This window comes from Daphnia magna, unplaced genomic scaffold, assembly GCF_020631705.1.
Source record: "Daphnia magna isolate NIES unplaced genomic scaffold, ASM2063170v1.1 Dm_contigs074, whole genome shotgun sequence".
Classification (NCBI taxonomy): Eukaryota; Metazoa; Arthropoda; class Branchiopoda; order Diplostraca; family Daphniidae; genus Daphnia; species Daphnia magna.
This window is the reverse complement of record NW_025533120.1, coordinates 203,891-217,582: the sequence shown is the minus strand read 5'-3', so window position 1 is coordinate 217,582 and position 13,692 is coordinate 203,891. Positions and strand designations below refer to the sequence as shown.

Sequence of the window (13,692 nt, the reverse complement as noted above, 5' to 3'; positions counted from 1 at the left end):
ACTACCCTGGCGAAATTGATCGTTTTTGGTTTTTTTTAATTGATAAAGAAGAAAGAAATATACAGCACGAAAAGAAAATTTCTATTATAGTTGAATACCAAATGTGGTTTTGAAGATTTCCATCTATCGGTGATAGTGGCGTCAGTAGCATGGTTCAATAGCGTCATGAAGATGGCGTCATCTGCTCATCGTCAACTTCAGCGTTTAATTTACAAATAAGAAATAGAAATCTTATAAAAAAATAAAAATAGCTTCAACATGTGTACATTTTATTTTTAATCATTTTAAAATTTGAATTACAATTTTCGTTACATTTGATCTGTAAGAATTCAATTTTGAATAATTTTCATTTCAAATTGATTCACACACATAGCAGACGCCAACACATCAAGCGTCATCAATACCGTGGTCTATGGTGCAATGCTATCGCTGGAGTAAGTTGTTTACCTTCAATTCGGGTATGTTAGAGAATTATATCATGTTATTTTCAATCTTAAGTTGCTACTATTGTAATTATCAACTTGTGTGAATAGGTAGCGTCATGATTGGACTACCCTGATGGCGTCATGATCGCTGCTGATTGCCTTTCAAATAGGTTTTCAGCATTCTGCTTACACCTTTGGCATAGAGTCACATATTTCACAATCCAACATCAATTGGTAGCAACAGCAGCCCTTCTCTCCATCATCCAGAAGGGTCTGAGATCAGTGTTGGAGATGTGAGTGACAATTTTAATATGATGAAATTTATCTACCACCAAATTTTTACTCGTGTATGTTTTTGTTTTTCAGGATGGTTCGGAACAACCCATGGAAAGCTTATCACTCATTGATGCTGTGATGCCTGATGTTGTTGCAAGTCGTCAACAGCAAACACAGAACAATCAGAAACCACAAGTGGTAAAGACAGAACCACCAAATTCCAATGGAGATGAACCCATGCATTCCTATCGTAAGATGGTCAATACTTTTCTTTGATCCCCTGAACTACTTACTTATTTTCCCTTCAACTATTTAATGAAGGCTGGGAAGAGGAAACAGGAGTAGAGATACCTGCCAGCAAATCAACTGTACTACGTGGCCATGAATCTGAAGTTTTCATCTGCGCCTGAACCCAACAACTGATTTATTGGCTTCTGGCTCTGGTGATAGTACTAAGGACATACGGTAACAATATACAAATTTCTCTTGCGAATTTGTGAATGATTAAAAGAGAAATATTTTTGTTGTTTCTCTAGAATGAAGTAAACGCTATCAAGTGGGATCCTCAGGGTAATCTTTTGGCTTCCTGTTCTCACGATATTGTGTACAGTGTCGCATTTTCTCCCGATGGCAAATACCTAGCATCTGGTAGCTTTGACTAATGTGTACACAGCTGGTCTACTCAGGTACATAATAGTTTCCAAGTTTAAAACAAAAACAAACTACATCTTCATTCAACTATTCTTAGTCGGGGCAATTGTTACACAGCTACAAAGGAACTAGAGGCATTTTTGAAGTTTGCTGGAATTCTCGGGGCGATAAAGTTGGAGCAAGTGCTTTTGACGGAAGTGTAAGTTTGGTTTTACTATTTCATTCGATTTGTTTTAATTTTATTTCATTTCAAGGTATTTGCTGGGATAACTGAACAGAAGTTTTAAAGAAAGACGGAAACAATTGACAAGGCAAAAGATTGGGAACCTGAATGCTATTCAGGTAACCAGTGCCAATACATTTTATGTGGTACATGTAACAAGACACTTGTGTTCATGATTCGCAAGCACAAAACAAGGAAATCTACACCATAAAATGGAGTCTTACCGGCCTTGGAACAAAAAACCCAAACATGAATCTGATTTTGGCTAGCGCTTCGTTTGACTCGACCGTTTTGTGGGACGTTGAGCGTGGGTTGTGTATTCATACCTTAACCAAGCACTCCGAACCAGTGTACAGTGTCGATAAATATGTTTTGATTCGATTTGTCAATAAAAATAAGATAGATATGTTTTAAAATTCAATTTGTTAACCGCTTGTTTTATTTTTTGAAATTTCCCTCAATTATGATTTCGTGGTGGCCTGTCTTTTTCTCTCTTTGATGGTACCATCAGACGAGTTTTGCCGCTTTCAACACAGGTTCCCTAGGGAGCATGTGAATCAATTTGAAATGAAAATGATTCAAAATTGAATTCTTACAGATCAAATGTAACGAAAATTGTAATTCAAATTTTAAAATGATTAAAAATAAAATGTACACATGTTGAAGCTATTTTTATTTTTTTATAAGATTTCTATTTCTTATTTGTAAATTAAACGCTGAAGTTGACGATGAGCAGATGACGCCATCTTCATGACGCTATTGAACCACGCTACTGACGCCACTATCACCGATAGATGGAAATCTTCAAAACCACATTTGGTATTCAACTAAAATAGAAATTTTCTTTTCGTGCTGTATATTTCTTTCTTCTTTATCAATTAAAAAAAACCAAAAACGATCAATTTCGCCAGGGTAGTTCCACACCGCTTTATGCTGTTGAGCTATTTATTTTTCTAAAATATTTTGTAAATTAAATTCTATTCCGAAATGGCCGAGATTCGAACACCGGCACTTGAGATTATTACCCCGAGTTGCTAACCACTAGACCACCCGTTGACATGTACGGAGAAGGGAAAACATGGGACTGTATGGTATGGCCCAGGTAAACCCCCCTTCACTCACCCCCTCTCCCATGAGTGCGTGCAGCCTCCCCCGCTCGACCACCCTTCTGGCCGGCTTGAGCAGCACCTTGCGTCAGCCCCATAAAACAAGAAACTTAAAAGTGATATGCGTTTGTTGCTTTAAAAACATGAAATTGTTATGGATATGTTTGAAATCAATCCGTAAGATTTATAAGATTTATTTCATCAAACATTTTCATTTCCTACTTCACCTGAGTACTGGCATTGGCATAGGTAGAGGGGGAGATGCGTTCAAGGCTGAGCCGCTGAAGGGGAGAGACGCGTTCAAGGCTGAGCCGCTGAAGGGGGGATCGAGCTACGGAACAAATAAATGGCGAAGAAAACACGGAAATTTGTTCATTTTTTTAAATTAGCGATAGTTAATAAGTGAAAACGACGTTTGAACAAATGAGTTTTACAGTTGAGATCAAGGGGAATACGTTCATCAAAAAATAAAGACGGAATCAGCTGCCTAACATGTGAAAAACGAAACGGCAATGTGTGAAATCACTCATCGTGGTTTGAGCTACGGCAATGAATATATACGGTGGCGGATCTCTCGCAGATTATTCCGCCTTCTCGCTCATGTAGAGTAGGTCGAATTTTTTTATGAAAATATTTCAGAGTACCTAATGGAACTTAGAAATAATTGGAAGAAATAGGCCCATTTTGACGGAGAAATAGGCCCACTTTAAAAATATTTTTAAAGTGGGCCTATTTCGTAGGGGCCTATTTCGTCCGGGCCTATTTGCCGGGCCTATTTCGTCGGGGCCTATTTCGACCGGGCCTATTTCTCCGGCTTCCATACCATAAGTTTATACTTTTACATTTAAACTTATTTAGATATACTTGTATTCAATGTGAATACACTGTGATATTATGAGTTTATACTTCTACATGTAAACAGAATAAAATATACTAGTGTTCAATGTGAATACAATGTAATACCATGAGTTTTTACTTCTATATGTAAAAAGCATCAAATATACTTGTATTCACTTCGAATACACTGTTATATTATGAGTTTATATTTCTACATGTAAACAGAATCAAATATACTTGTATTCAATGTGAATACACTGTGATACCATGAGTTTATACTTCCACATGCAAACAGAATCAAATATACTTGTTTTCAATGTGAATACACTGTGATACCATGGGTTTATACTTCTATCTGTAAACAGGATCATATATACTTGTATTCAGTGTAGATACACTGTTTTAATATGAGTTTATACTTTTACATGTAAATAGAATAAAATATACTTGTTTCAATGTGAATACATGGTGATAGCATGAGTATATTCTTCTACATGTAAACAGAGTCAAATATACTTGTATTAAATGTGAATACACCGTTATATTCTAAGTTTATATTCTACATGTAAACAGAATCAAATATACATGTATTCAATGTGAATACACTGTAATATCATAAGTATATACTTCTACATGTAAACAGGATTGGCGGAGATATAGGACCGGTAGAAAGTAGAAATAGTCCCCGACGAAATAGGCCCGGCAAACAGGACCGGACGAAATAGGACCCTACGAAATAGGACCACTTTAAAAATATTTTTAAAGCGGTCCTATTTCTCAAACGTCAAAAGGGGCCTATTTCTCCCTTTTATTTCTAAGTTCCATAAGGTACTCTGAAATAAATTCAAAAAAATTCGACCTATTTTCCGTGAGAGAGAAGGCGGAATAATCTAGGATACTTCCGCCACCGTTTATATTCATTGCCGTAGCTCAAACCACGATGAGTGAAATTCACACATTGCCGTCTAGTTATTCATATGTTAGTTAACCGATTTCCGTCTTTATTTTTTCATGAACCTATTCCCCTTTTTTTTATTATAAAGTTCATTTGTTACGAAAGTCGTTTTCACTTCACAACTATCGTTAATTTGAAAAATGAACAAATTTCCGTGCTTGCTTTGCCATTTTTTTCTTCCGTAGCTCGATCCCCTCTTCAGTGGCTCAGCCTTGAACGCATCTCCCCCCTTTAGCGGAACAGTCTTGAACGCGTCTCCCCTCTCTACCGATGCCAATGCCAGTGCTCGGGTGAAGTAGGAAATGAAACATATTTGATGAAATAACTCTTTCCAATATATTTAAAACCTTTTCATTAATAATTTAATGTTTTTAAAGCACGAAACGAAAATTACTTTTGAGTTTTACGGGGCTGACGCGCTGCCCAAGCCGGCAAACCGGCCAGAAGGGTGGTCGAGCGGTGGGACTGCCCGCACCCGTAGGGGAGGGGTCAGTGCAGGGGGGTTTACCTGGGCCATACCATACGCGGCCATGTTTTATTTTTCGCTTTTATATCAACGGGTGGCCATTGTTCAGCAAACCGGGCTGCCATTCGGAAGAACCGGTGTTCTAATCTCGGATAAGTGAAAGTAGAAATTTCAGAAAAATTATTTTGAAAAATAAATAGCACAACAGCATCAAGCCCTGCAATACCAAGCGGCTACATGTTGCATTAAATAAATCACCGGTTGGGCTTTACACGACGCTTGTCGTTTAAAACATTTTTGTAAATTATTTTATTTTTTTAAAGCACGAAGCGAAAATTACTATATAGTTTTGAATACCAGTCCCGAAGTCTAGTTGTCTAAGATTTCCATCTATCGGTAAAAATGTCGTGGTTTGATAGCGTCATGAAGATGGCATCATGTGTTAATCACTAACCAGCGTTTAATTTTCAACATGAAAATTATCAAATAACTTTAATACACAATTTTTTTTTATTTAAAATTTAAAAAAAATTATTTAATGTGTTCTAACATCTATCCATTTTGAATTGAATATAATCCATTTTTAATTATTGAAAATGCACACTCGTTTAGCAGACGAGTCATCAATAGCGTGGTCATCCGTCATCTTAATAACACACAACTTGGATATTATTTCACTCTTTGGGATTTTGCATCGGTAAAACTTCGTTACATTTATACCAGAAATGCTGTCAAAAAAATCTTTAGCAGTTTTATAATTGAAGATCTAAAGTTTATTTGTAGCTTAATGCCAGACCAGCTCTGATTGGATTTGTATCATTCTCTTCCACTTACGATGGACGCTTAAAAGATTCTTAATTCAGCAAGGTTAGTTTTTAACACTGTTATTTATATTTAATACAGACTAGTTTAACCCTGTCTCTTTTCTGTTTTCCTGTAATCAGATTCACCATGATTATCCAGCCAGTTATTCATCACATGATGCAGGTATCTAATTACATAACAGTTGCTTAAAGCAATTCCTTTATTCAAGTATTTATTCCATAGTTGTTGTTGGTGCTCGTGGAGCTGGATTTTGTGCAGATTTTGGTTGACTCGCAGGCATCATAAATCTTCAATAGGTGTTGTTCGATGTAAGTGGCCATTTTCTTCTTCACTCTCCTGTAGTAATTTTAAAACATGTGATCAGACTCTTCATTTTCAGCTTGATGAAATGAATCCTATCAAGTTACGTTATAGGGCACAGGAATCCCTTTCTGGAAGTCCACTGCTTTCAAGGCACTCTTCCGATTAAAAACATGTAAGATAAAGGCTCCCTAGGGAATATGTGTTGAAAGCGGCAAAACTCTTCTGATGGTACCATCAAAGAGAGAGAAAGACATCAGATGAACATCGAGGTTATTCTGACTTACCAGCACTGATTTTAAATTACTATCCTGTTTATTGAGTTTCTATCCTGTAACAGATCCCACCACCACCCCCCAGACCAGAATTTGATAGTTCTAGGGAGAAGTTGCACAAACTTGGAGAAGGAGAGGGTTCAATGACGGCAAAGGAATTCAATAAGATGAAGCTAAAGCTAGAAGCGTAATACCTCAGTTCGAATGAACTTGTGTCTCTTTTCCTAATCTTTTTTTGTTTCTAATTTCTAGGGAGGCTTTGGCCACATAAAAAAAAACAGTTGCTATGCATGAAGTTTTCTTAAGCAGACTGGAGAATCATCCCATATTCAGAGCTGATACGAACTTTCGTGTTTTTCTTGAATACGAACCAGATGTAATGAACGAGTGTACCTTGTCAATCAATTTCAGAATCAACTATAGTAATGCTTTTGAATAATTACAGTTGTCCGTACGAGGAAAAAACAAAAAGGAGAAACTGTTAGATCATTTTCTACAACGACTGAGAGATATTGCTTGGGTCTACATAAAAGGAGGTTGACGAGTTTTTCGACAAGGAAAAGAACTTTATCCTAGATTATTAATCACCGTTAAAAGATGCAACCCTTAGGGCTGACAAGTTGACCGAAGCTCATAAAGGTACGTATTTGTTTAAAAAGTTGTTGAGTTTGACAGGACAGGATAATAAACTTTGTTTGGACTAGACGTAGATCATAACCTGACATTTATTTTGTTTATTTGTAAGTTTTGCATTACAACTAAGTTACCTTGATAGATTTTCCATCGGGAACACTACTTTGAAAATGTTTCAGGAACTTTCCACTCTTCACACACAAGCAGTAGCCTCCACAGATATCCCGTCCTTTGAAGAATCTAAAATAAAGAGGGAATTAAAATTGTTTAATGAAATGTACGAGCAACTTTTTTCTCATTATCTCATACTTCTCTAATTCAGCTAACATTTCTCTAATGGACCAGTCTCAATAGTAGCTTACTGAACAAATACCTAGTGACATTCTGGATAATTCCTCCAAGTCTTGTTCGATGGGACAGATATAATAACTATGCCATTTTTTCATCATGCAACAGAAAAGCTGATTGCAAGGCTTACTAAGATTTTCTTTTCCTTTTTGTTTCCGTTGTAGAACTGGAAGCCCATTTTTCCCTGGAAATATAACAACAATTTCTTAACAAATCATTGAACAAGAATAGTTTTCTTATTATATTTACCCTTTTCGTACTTCTTGAATCCCACTGCCAGCTCATTTTCCCTTTCCGTCAGGGACGAATTCGGTAGCACATCATGTACTGGTTGAAAAGTGTTTCCTCTAAATTTTCTGTTTTGCTCCAGTAATTGAGCTTGCAGACGAAGAATTAGAGCTGAAAAAAAGAAAGAAAACATTACATAATGAATACAATAACAATCATTCAAAGAATTACCATACTTAGCCTTCAATTGTTCAGTTTCCATCACTAATTAATTAAGTTAATACTAACGAAAAAAAATATGCAGAACATGTGCTTAATTAGTCTCTTTATTTTGTACGTGCTCACTGCTTAGGCTATCTTCAGTCATTAATTAGTACAACTGCGAGCGCTAGATGGCTGTGGGTCGAAAAAAGAAAAAAAAACGAGGGAGCAAAAAAATTTTTTTTTCTTGGTAAAACGGATTGTCATATAATAATAAAATGTACACATGTTGAAGCTATTTATATTTTTTTATAAGATTTCTATTTTTTATTTGTAAAATAAACGCTGAAGTTGACGATGAGCAGATGACGCCATCTTCATGACGCTATTGAACCACGCTAGTGACGCCACTATCAACGATAGATGGAAATCTTCAAAACCACATTTGGTATTAAACTATAATAGAAATTTTCTTTTCGTGCTGTATATTTATATTTGATCAATTAAAAAAAACGATCCATTTCACCAGGGTAGTTCCACACCGCTTTATGCTGTTGAGCTATTAATTTTTAAAAAATATTTTGTAAATAGAATTCTATTTCGACTTGGCCGATATTCGAACACCGACTTTTGGGAATCACAGTCCGAGTTGCTGACCACTACACCACTGGTTGCTGATAGGAAAACGGGAAAACATAGGAGCGTATGGTATGGCCCAGGGAAACCCCCCTTCACTCACCCCTCTCCCATGAGTGCGTGCAGCCTCCCCCGCTCGACCACCCTTCTGGCCGGCTTGAGCATAGCGTCGCGTCAGCCCCGTTAAACTCAAAACTTAAAAGTTATTTTCGTTTATTGCTTTAAAAAACATAAAATTGTTTATGAAAATGTTTGAAATAAATCCGTAAGAGTTATTTCATAAAATATGTTCATTTCCTACTTCACGCAAGCAATGGGCATTGGCATCGGTAGAGAGGGGAGACGCGTTCAAGGCTGATCCGCTAAAGGGGGGAGATGCGTTCAAGGCTGAGCCACTGAAGAGGGGATAGAGCTACGGAAGAAAAAAATGGCAAAGCAAGCACGGAAATGTGTTCATTTTTCAAATTAACGATAGTTGTGAAGTGAAAACGACTTTTGTAACAAATGAACTTTATAGTAAAAAAAAAGGGGAATAGGTTCATGAAAAAATAAAGACGGAAATCGGTTAACTAACATATGAATAACTAGACGGCAATGTGTGAATTTCACTCATCGTGGTTTGAGCTACGGCAATGAATATAAACGGTGGCGGAAGTATCGAAGATTATTCCGCCTTCTCTCTCACGGAGAATAGGTCAAATTTTTTTGAAATTATTTCAGAGTACGTGATGGAACTTAGAAATAAAAGGGAGAATTAGGCCCACTTAAACGGAGAAATAGGACCGCTTTAAAAATATTTTTTAAGTGGTCCTATTTCGTAGGGTCCTATTTCGTCCGGTCCTGTTTGCCGGGCCTATTTCGTCGGGGCCTATTTGCACCGGTCCTATATCTCCGGCTTCCGTAAACAGAATCAAATATACTTGTATTCAATGTGAATACACTGTGATACCATGAGTTTTTACTTCTATATGTAAATGGGATGAAATATACTAGTATTCAATGTGAATACACTGTAATACCATGAGTTTTTACTTCTATATGTAAATAGGATCAAATATACTCGTATTAGTGTGAATACTTTGTAATACCTTGAGTTTTTACTTCTATATGTAGACAGGCAAATATACTTGTATTCAATGTGAATACACTGTGATACCATGAGTTTTTACTTCTATATGTAAATAGGATCAAATAAAATTGTATTGAATGTGAATGCAGTGTTATATTATGAATTTATACTTCTATATGTAAACAGAATCAAATAGACTTGTATTTAATGTGAATACACTGTGATATTATGAGTTTATACTTCTATATGTAAACAGGATCAATTATACCTGTATCATTTTGAAAACACTGTGATACCATGAGTTTTTACTTCTACATGTAAACAGAATTAAATATACTTGTATGCAATCTGAATACTCTGTTATACCATGAGTTTATACTTCTATCTGTAAACAGAATCAAATATACTTTTATTCAATGTGAATACACTGTGATATTACGAGTTTATACTTCTACGTGTAAACAGAATCAAATAGAATTGTATTCAATTTGAATACACTGTGATATTATGAGTTTATACTTCCACATGTAAACAGAATCAAATATACTTGTATTCAATGTGAATACACTGTTATATTATGAGTTTATACTTCTACATGTAAACAGAATCAAATATACTTGAATTCAATGTGAATACACTGTGATACGATAAGTTTTTACTTCTCTATGTAAACAGGATCAAATATTCTTGTATTCAATGTGAATACACTGTTATATTATGAGTTTATACTTCTACATGTAAACAGAATCTAATATACTTGTATTTAATGTGAATACACTGTGATACCATGAGTTTATACCTCTACATGAAAACAGAATCAAATAGACTTGTATTCAATGTGAATACACTGTGATATTATGAGTTTATACTTCTTCACATAAACAGAATCAAATAGACTTGTATTCAATGTGAATACAGTGTGATATTATGAATTTATACTTCTACATTTAAACAGAATCAAATATACTTGTATTCAATTTGAATACACTGTGATACCATGAGTTTTTACTTCTTTATGTAAATAGGATCAAATATACTAGTAGTCAATGTGAATTCACTTTAATACCATGAGTTTTTACTTCTATATGTAAACAGGCAAATAAACTTGTATTTAATGTGAATTCACAGTAATACCATGAGTTTTTTCTTCTATATGTAAACAGGCAAATATACTTGTATTTAATGTGAATACACAGTGATATTATGGGTTTATACTTCTACATGTAAACAGAATCAAATATACTTGTATTCAATGTGAATACACTGTGATACCATGAGTTTTTACTTCTATATGTAAACAGAATCAAATATACTTGTATGCAATGTGAATACACTGTGATACCATGAGTTTATACTTCTTTATGTAAACAGGATCAAATAAAATTGTATTCAATGTGAATAAGCTGTTATATTATGAGTTTATACTTCTATATGTAACCAGAATCAAATATACTTGTATTCAATGTGAATACACTGTGATATTATGAGTTTATACTTCTACATGTAAACAGAATCAAAAAGACTTGTATTCAATGTGAATAAACAGTGATATTATGAGTTTATACTTCCATATGTATACAGATTAAAATAGACTTGTATTCAATGTGAATACACTGTGATACAATGAGTTTTTACTTCTATATGTAAACAGGATCAAATATACTTGTATTTATTTTGAATACATTGTGATACCATGAGTTTTTACTTCGATATGTAAATAGGATCAAATATACTAGTATTCAATGTAAATACACAGTAATACCACGAGTTTTTACTTCTATATGTAAACAGGATCAAATATACATGTATTTAATGGGAATACACTGTGATACCTTGAGTTTTTACTTCTATATGTAAACAGAATCAAATATACTTGTATTCAAGGTGAATACACTGTGAAATTATGAGTTTATACTTCTACATGTAAACAGAATAAAATATACTTGTATTCAATGTAAATAATCTGTGATATTATGAGTTTATACTTCCACATGTAAACAGGATCAAATATACTTCTATTCAAGGTGAATACACTGTGAAATTATGAGTTTATACTTCTATAAGTAAACAGAATAAAATATACTTGTATTGAATGTGAATACACTATGATACCTTGAGTTTTTACTTCTATACGTAAACAGAATCAAATATACTTGTATTCAATGTGAATACACTGTGATACCATGAGTTTTTACTTCTATGTGTAAACAAGATCAAATATAAATGTATTCAATGTGAATACACTGTAATATTATGAGTTTATACTTCCACATGTAAACAGAATCAAATATACTTGTTTTCAATGTGAATACACTGTGATACTATGAGTTTATACTTCTAAATGTAAACAGAATCAAATAAACTTGTATTCAATGTAAATACACTGTGATATTATGACCTTATACTTCCAAATGTAAACAGAATCAAATAAACTTGTATTGAATGTGAATACACTGTTATACCATGATATTTTACTTCTATATGTAAACAGGATCAAATATACTTGTATTCAATGTGAATACACTGTGATATTATGAGTTTATACTTCAACATGTATAAACACATTCAAATATACTTGTATCCAATGTGAACACACTGTGATATTATGAGTTTATACTTCCACATGTAAACAGAATCAAATATTCTTTTACTGAATGTGAATACACTGTGATACCATGAGTTTATACTTCTATATGTAAACAGGATTAAATATAATTGTATGCAATGTGAATACAAAGTTATATTATGAGTTTATACTTCTACATGTAAAGAGAATCAAATATACTTGAATTCAATGTTAATACATTGTGATTCCATGAGTTTATATTTCTACATGTACACAGAATCAAATATACTTGTATTCAATGTGAATACACTGTTATACCAGAGTTTTTACTTCTATATGTCTACTGCATCAAATATACTTTTATATATGTGAATACACTGTTATACCATGAGTTTTTACTTCTATATGTAAACAGCATCAAATATACTTGTATTCAATAAGAATACACTGTTATACCATGAGTTTCTACTTCTATATGTATACAGTATCAAATATACTTGTATTCAATGTGAATACACTGTTATACCATGAGTTTTTACTTCTATATGTAAACAGCATGAAATATACTTTTATTCAATGTGAATACACTCTTATACCATAAGTTTTAACTTCTATATGTAAACAGCATCAAATATACTTTTATTCAATGTGAATACACTGTTATACCATAAGTTTCTACTTCTATATGTAAACAGGATCAAATATACTTGTATTCAATGTAAATACACTGTTATACCATGAGTTTTTACTTCTATATGTATACTGCATCAAATATACTTGTATTCAATGTGAATAGACTGTTATACCATGAGTTTTTACTTCTATATGTAAACAGCATCAAATATACTTGTATTCAATGTGAATACACTGTTATACCATGGGTTTTTATTTCTATATGTAAACAGCATCAAATATACTTGTATTCAATGTGAATACACTGTTATACCATGATTTTTTACTTCTATATGTAAACAGTATCAAATATACTTTTATTCAACATGAATACACTGGTATACCTTGAGTTTTTACTTCCATATGTATACTTCATCAAATATACTTGTATTCAATGTGAATACACTGTTATACCATGAGTTTTTATTTCTAAATGTCTACTGCATCAAATATACTTTTATATATGTGAATACACTGTTATACCATGAGTTTTTACTTCTATATGTAAAAAGCATCAAATATACTTGTTTTCAATTTGAATACACTGTTATACCATGAATTTTTACTTCTATATGTAAACAGCATCAAATATACTTGTATTCAATGTGAATACACTGTTATACCATGAGTTTTTATTTCTATATGTAAAAAGCATCAAATATACTTGTATTCAATGTGAATACACTGTTTTACCATGAGCTTTTATTTCTATATATAAACAGCATCACATTTACTTTTATTCAATATGAATACACTGTTATACCATGAGTTTTTACTTCTTTATGTATACTGCTTCAAATATACTTGTATTCAATGTTAATACACTGTTTGTGGTGAACCGTCACCAGGAGGCGGTAGGGGGGCAAGAGAAAAGAAGCAGTCGACGGCGGAGGGGCATTGACGTCGAAAAAAGGATTGAAAGTCGAAAGTGTGTAATTTTCGTGAGTGTCTTTTCTCAAGAAATAAAATCTGGAAATTCTGCCTCTTCAACCCGTGTTGG

The 13,692-nt window shown here is 33.6% G+C and overlaps 1 protein-coding gene and 3 long non-coding RNA genes across 14 annotated transcripts; 3 read left to right on the top strand and 1 right to left on the bottom strand.

Annotated features, from left to right (window-relative positions):
- Positions 1-304: 304 nt before the first annotated feature.
- Positions 305-939, top strand: LOC123477500. The gene is made up of 3 exons (XR_006652639.1): positions 305-458; positions 534-718; positions 792-939. It is a non-coding gene; the product is annotated as an uncharacterized LOC123477500 (long non-coding RNA).
- Positions 940-1,237: 298 nt separating this feature from the next.
- LOC123477501 lies at positions 1,238-1,996 on the top strand. The gene is made up of 3 exons (XR_006652640.1): positions 1,238-1,387; positions 1,450-1,551; positions 1,607-1,996. It is a non-coding gene; the product is annotated as an uncharacterized LOC123477501 (long non-coding RNA).
- A 3,503-nt stretch (positions 1,997-5,499) lies between these two features.
- LOC123477504 lies at positions 5,500-7,044 on the top strand. 4 transcript variants are annotated; one of them, XR_006652649.1, is made up of 8 exons: positions 5,500-5,636; positions 5,712-5,806; positions 5,884-5,926; positions 5,987-6,072; positions 6,179-6,336; positions 6,405-6,526; positions 6,592-6,715; positions 6,785-7,044. It is a non-coding gene; the product is annotated as an uncharacterized LOC123477504 (long non-coding RNA). The 4 variants fall into 4 exon arrangements; XR_006652646.1 differs by having other exon boundaries at positions 6,144-6,336; XR_006652648.1 differs by having other exon boundaries at positions 5,545-5,636; positions 5,704-5,806; positions 6,144-6,336.
- Positions 6,816-7,928, bottom strand: LOC123477503. 8 transcript variants are annotated; one of them, XR_006652641.1, is made up of 5 exons: positions 7,780-7,928; positions 7,570-7,719; positions 7,346-7,504; positions 7,107-7,212; positions 6,816-7,039 (listed from the first exon to the last, which is right to left on the bottom strand). XR_006652641.1 is itself a non-coding variant. In XM_045180884.1 (5 exons), exons 1-5 carry the CDS (start codon positions 7,808-7,810, stop codon positions 7,166-7,168), a joined length of 312 nt encoding a protein of 103 aa, XP_045036819.1. In that variant the 5' UTR covers positions 7,811-7,928; the 3' UTR covers positions 7,059-7,165. The 8 variants fall into 8 exon arrangements, 3 of the variants coding, with proteins under 3 accessions (XP_045036819.1, XP_045036818.1, XP_045036820.1); XR_006652642.1 differs by having other exon boundaries at positions 7,451-7,504; XR_006652645.1 differs by lacking the exon at positions 6,816-7,039 and having other exon boundaries at positions 7,059-7,212; positions 7,282-7,375; positions 7,451-7,504.
- Positions 7,929-13,692: the final 5,764 nt, after the last annotated feature.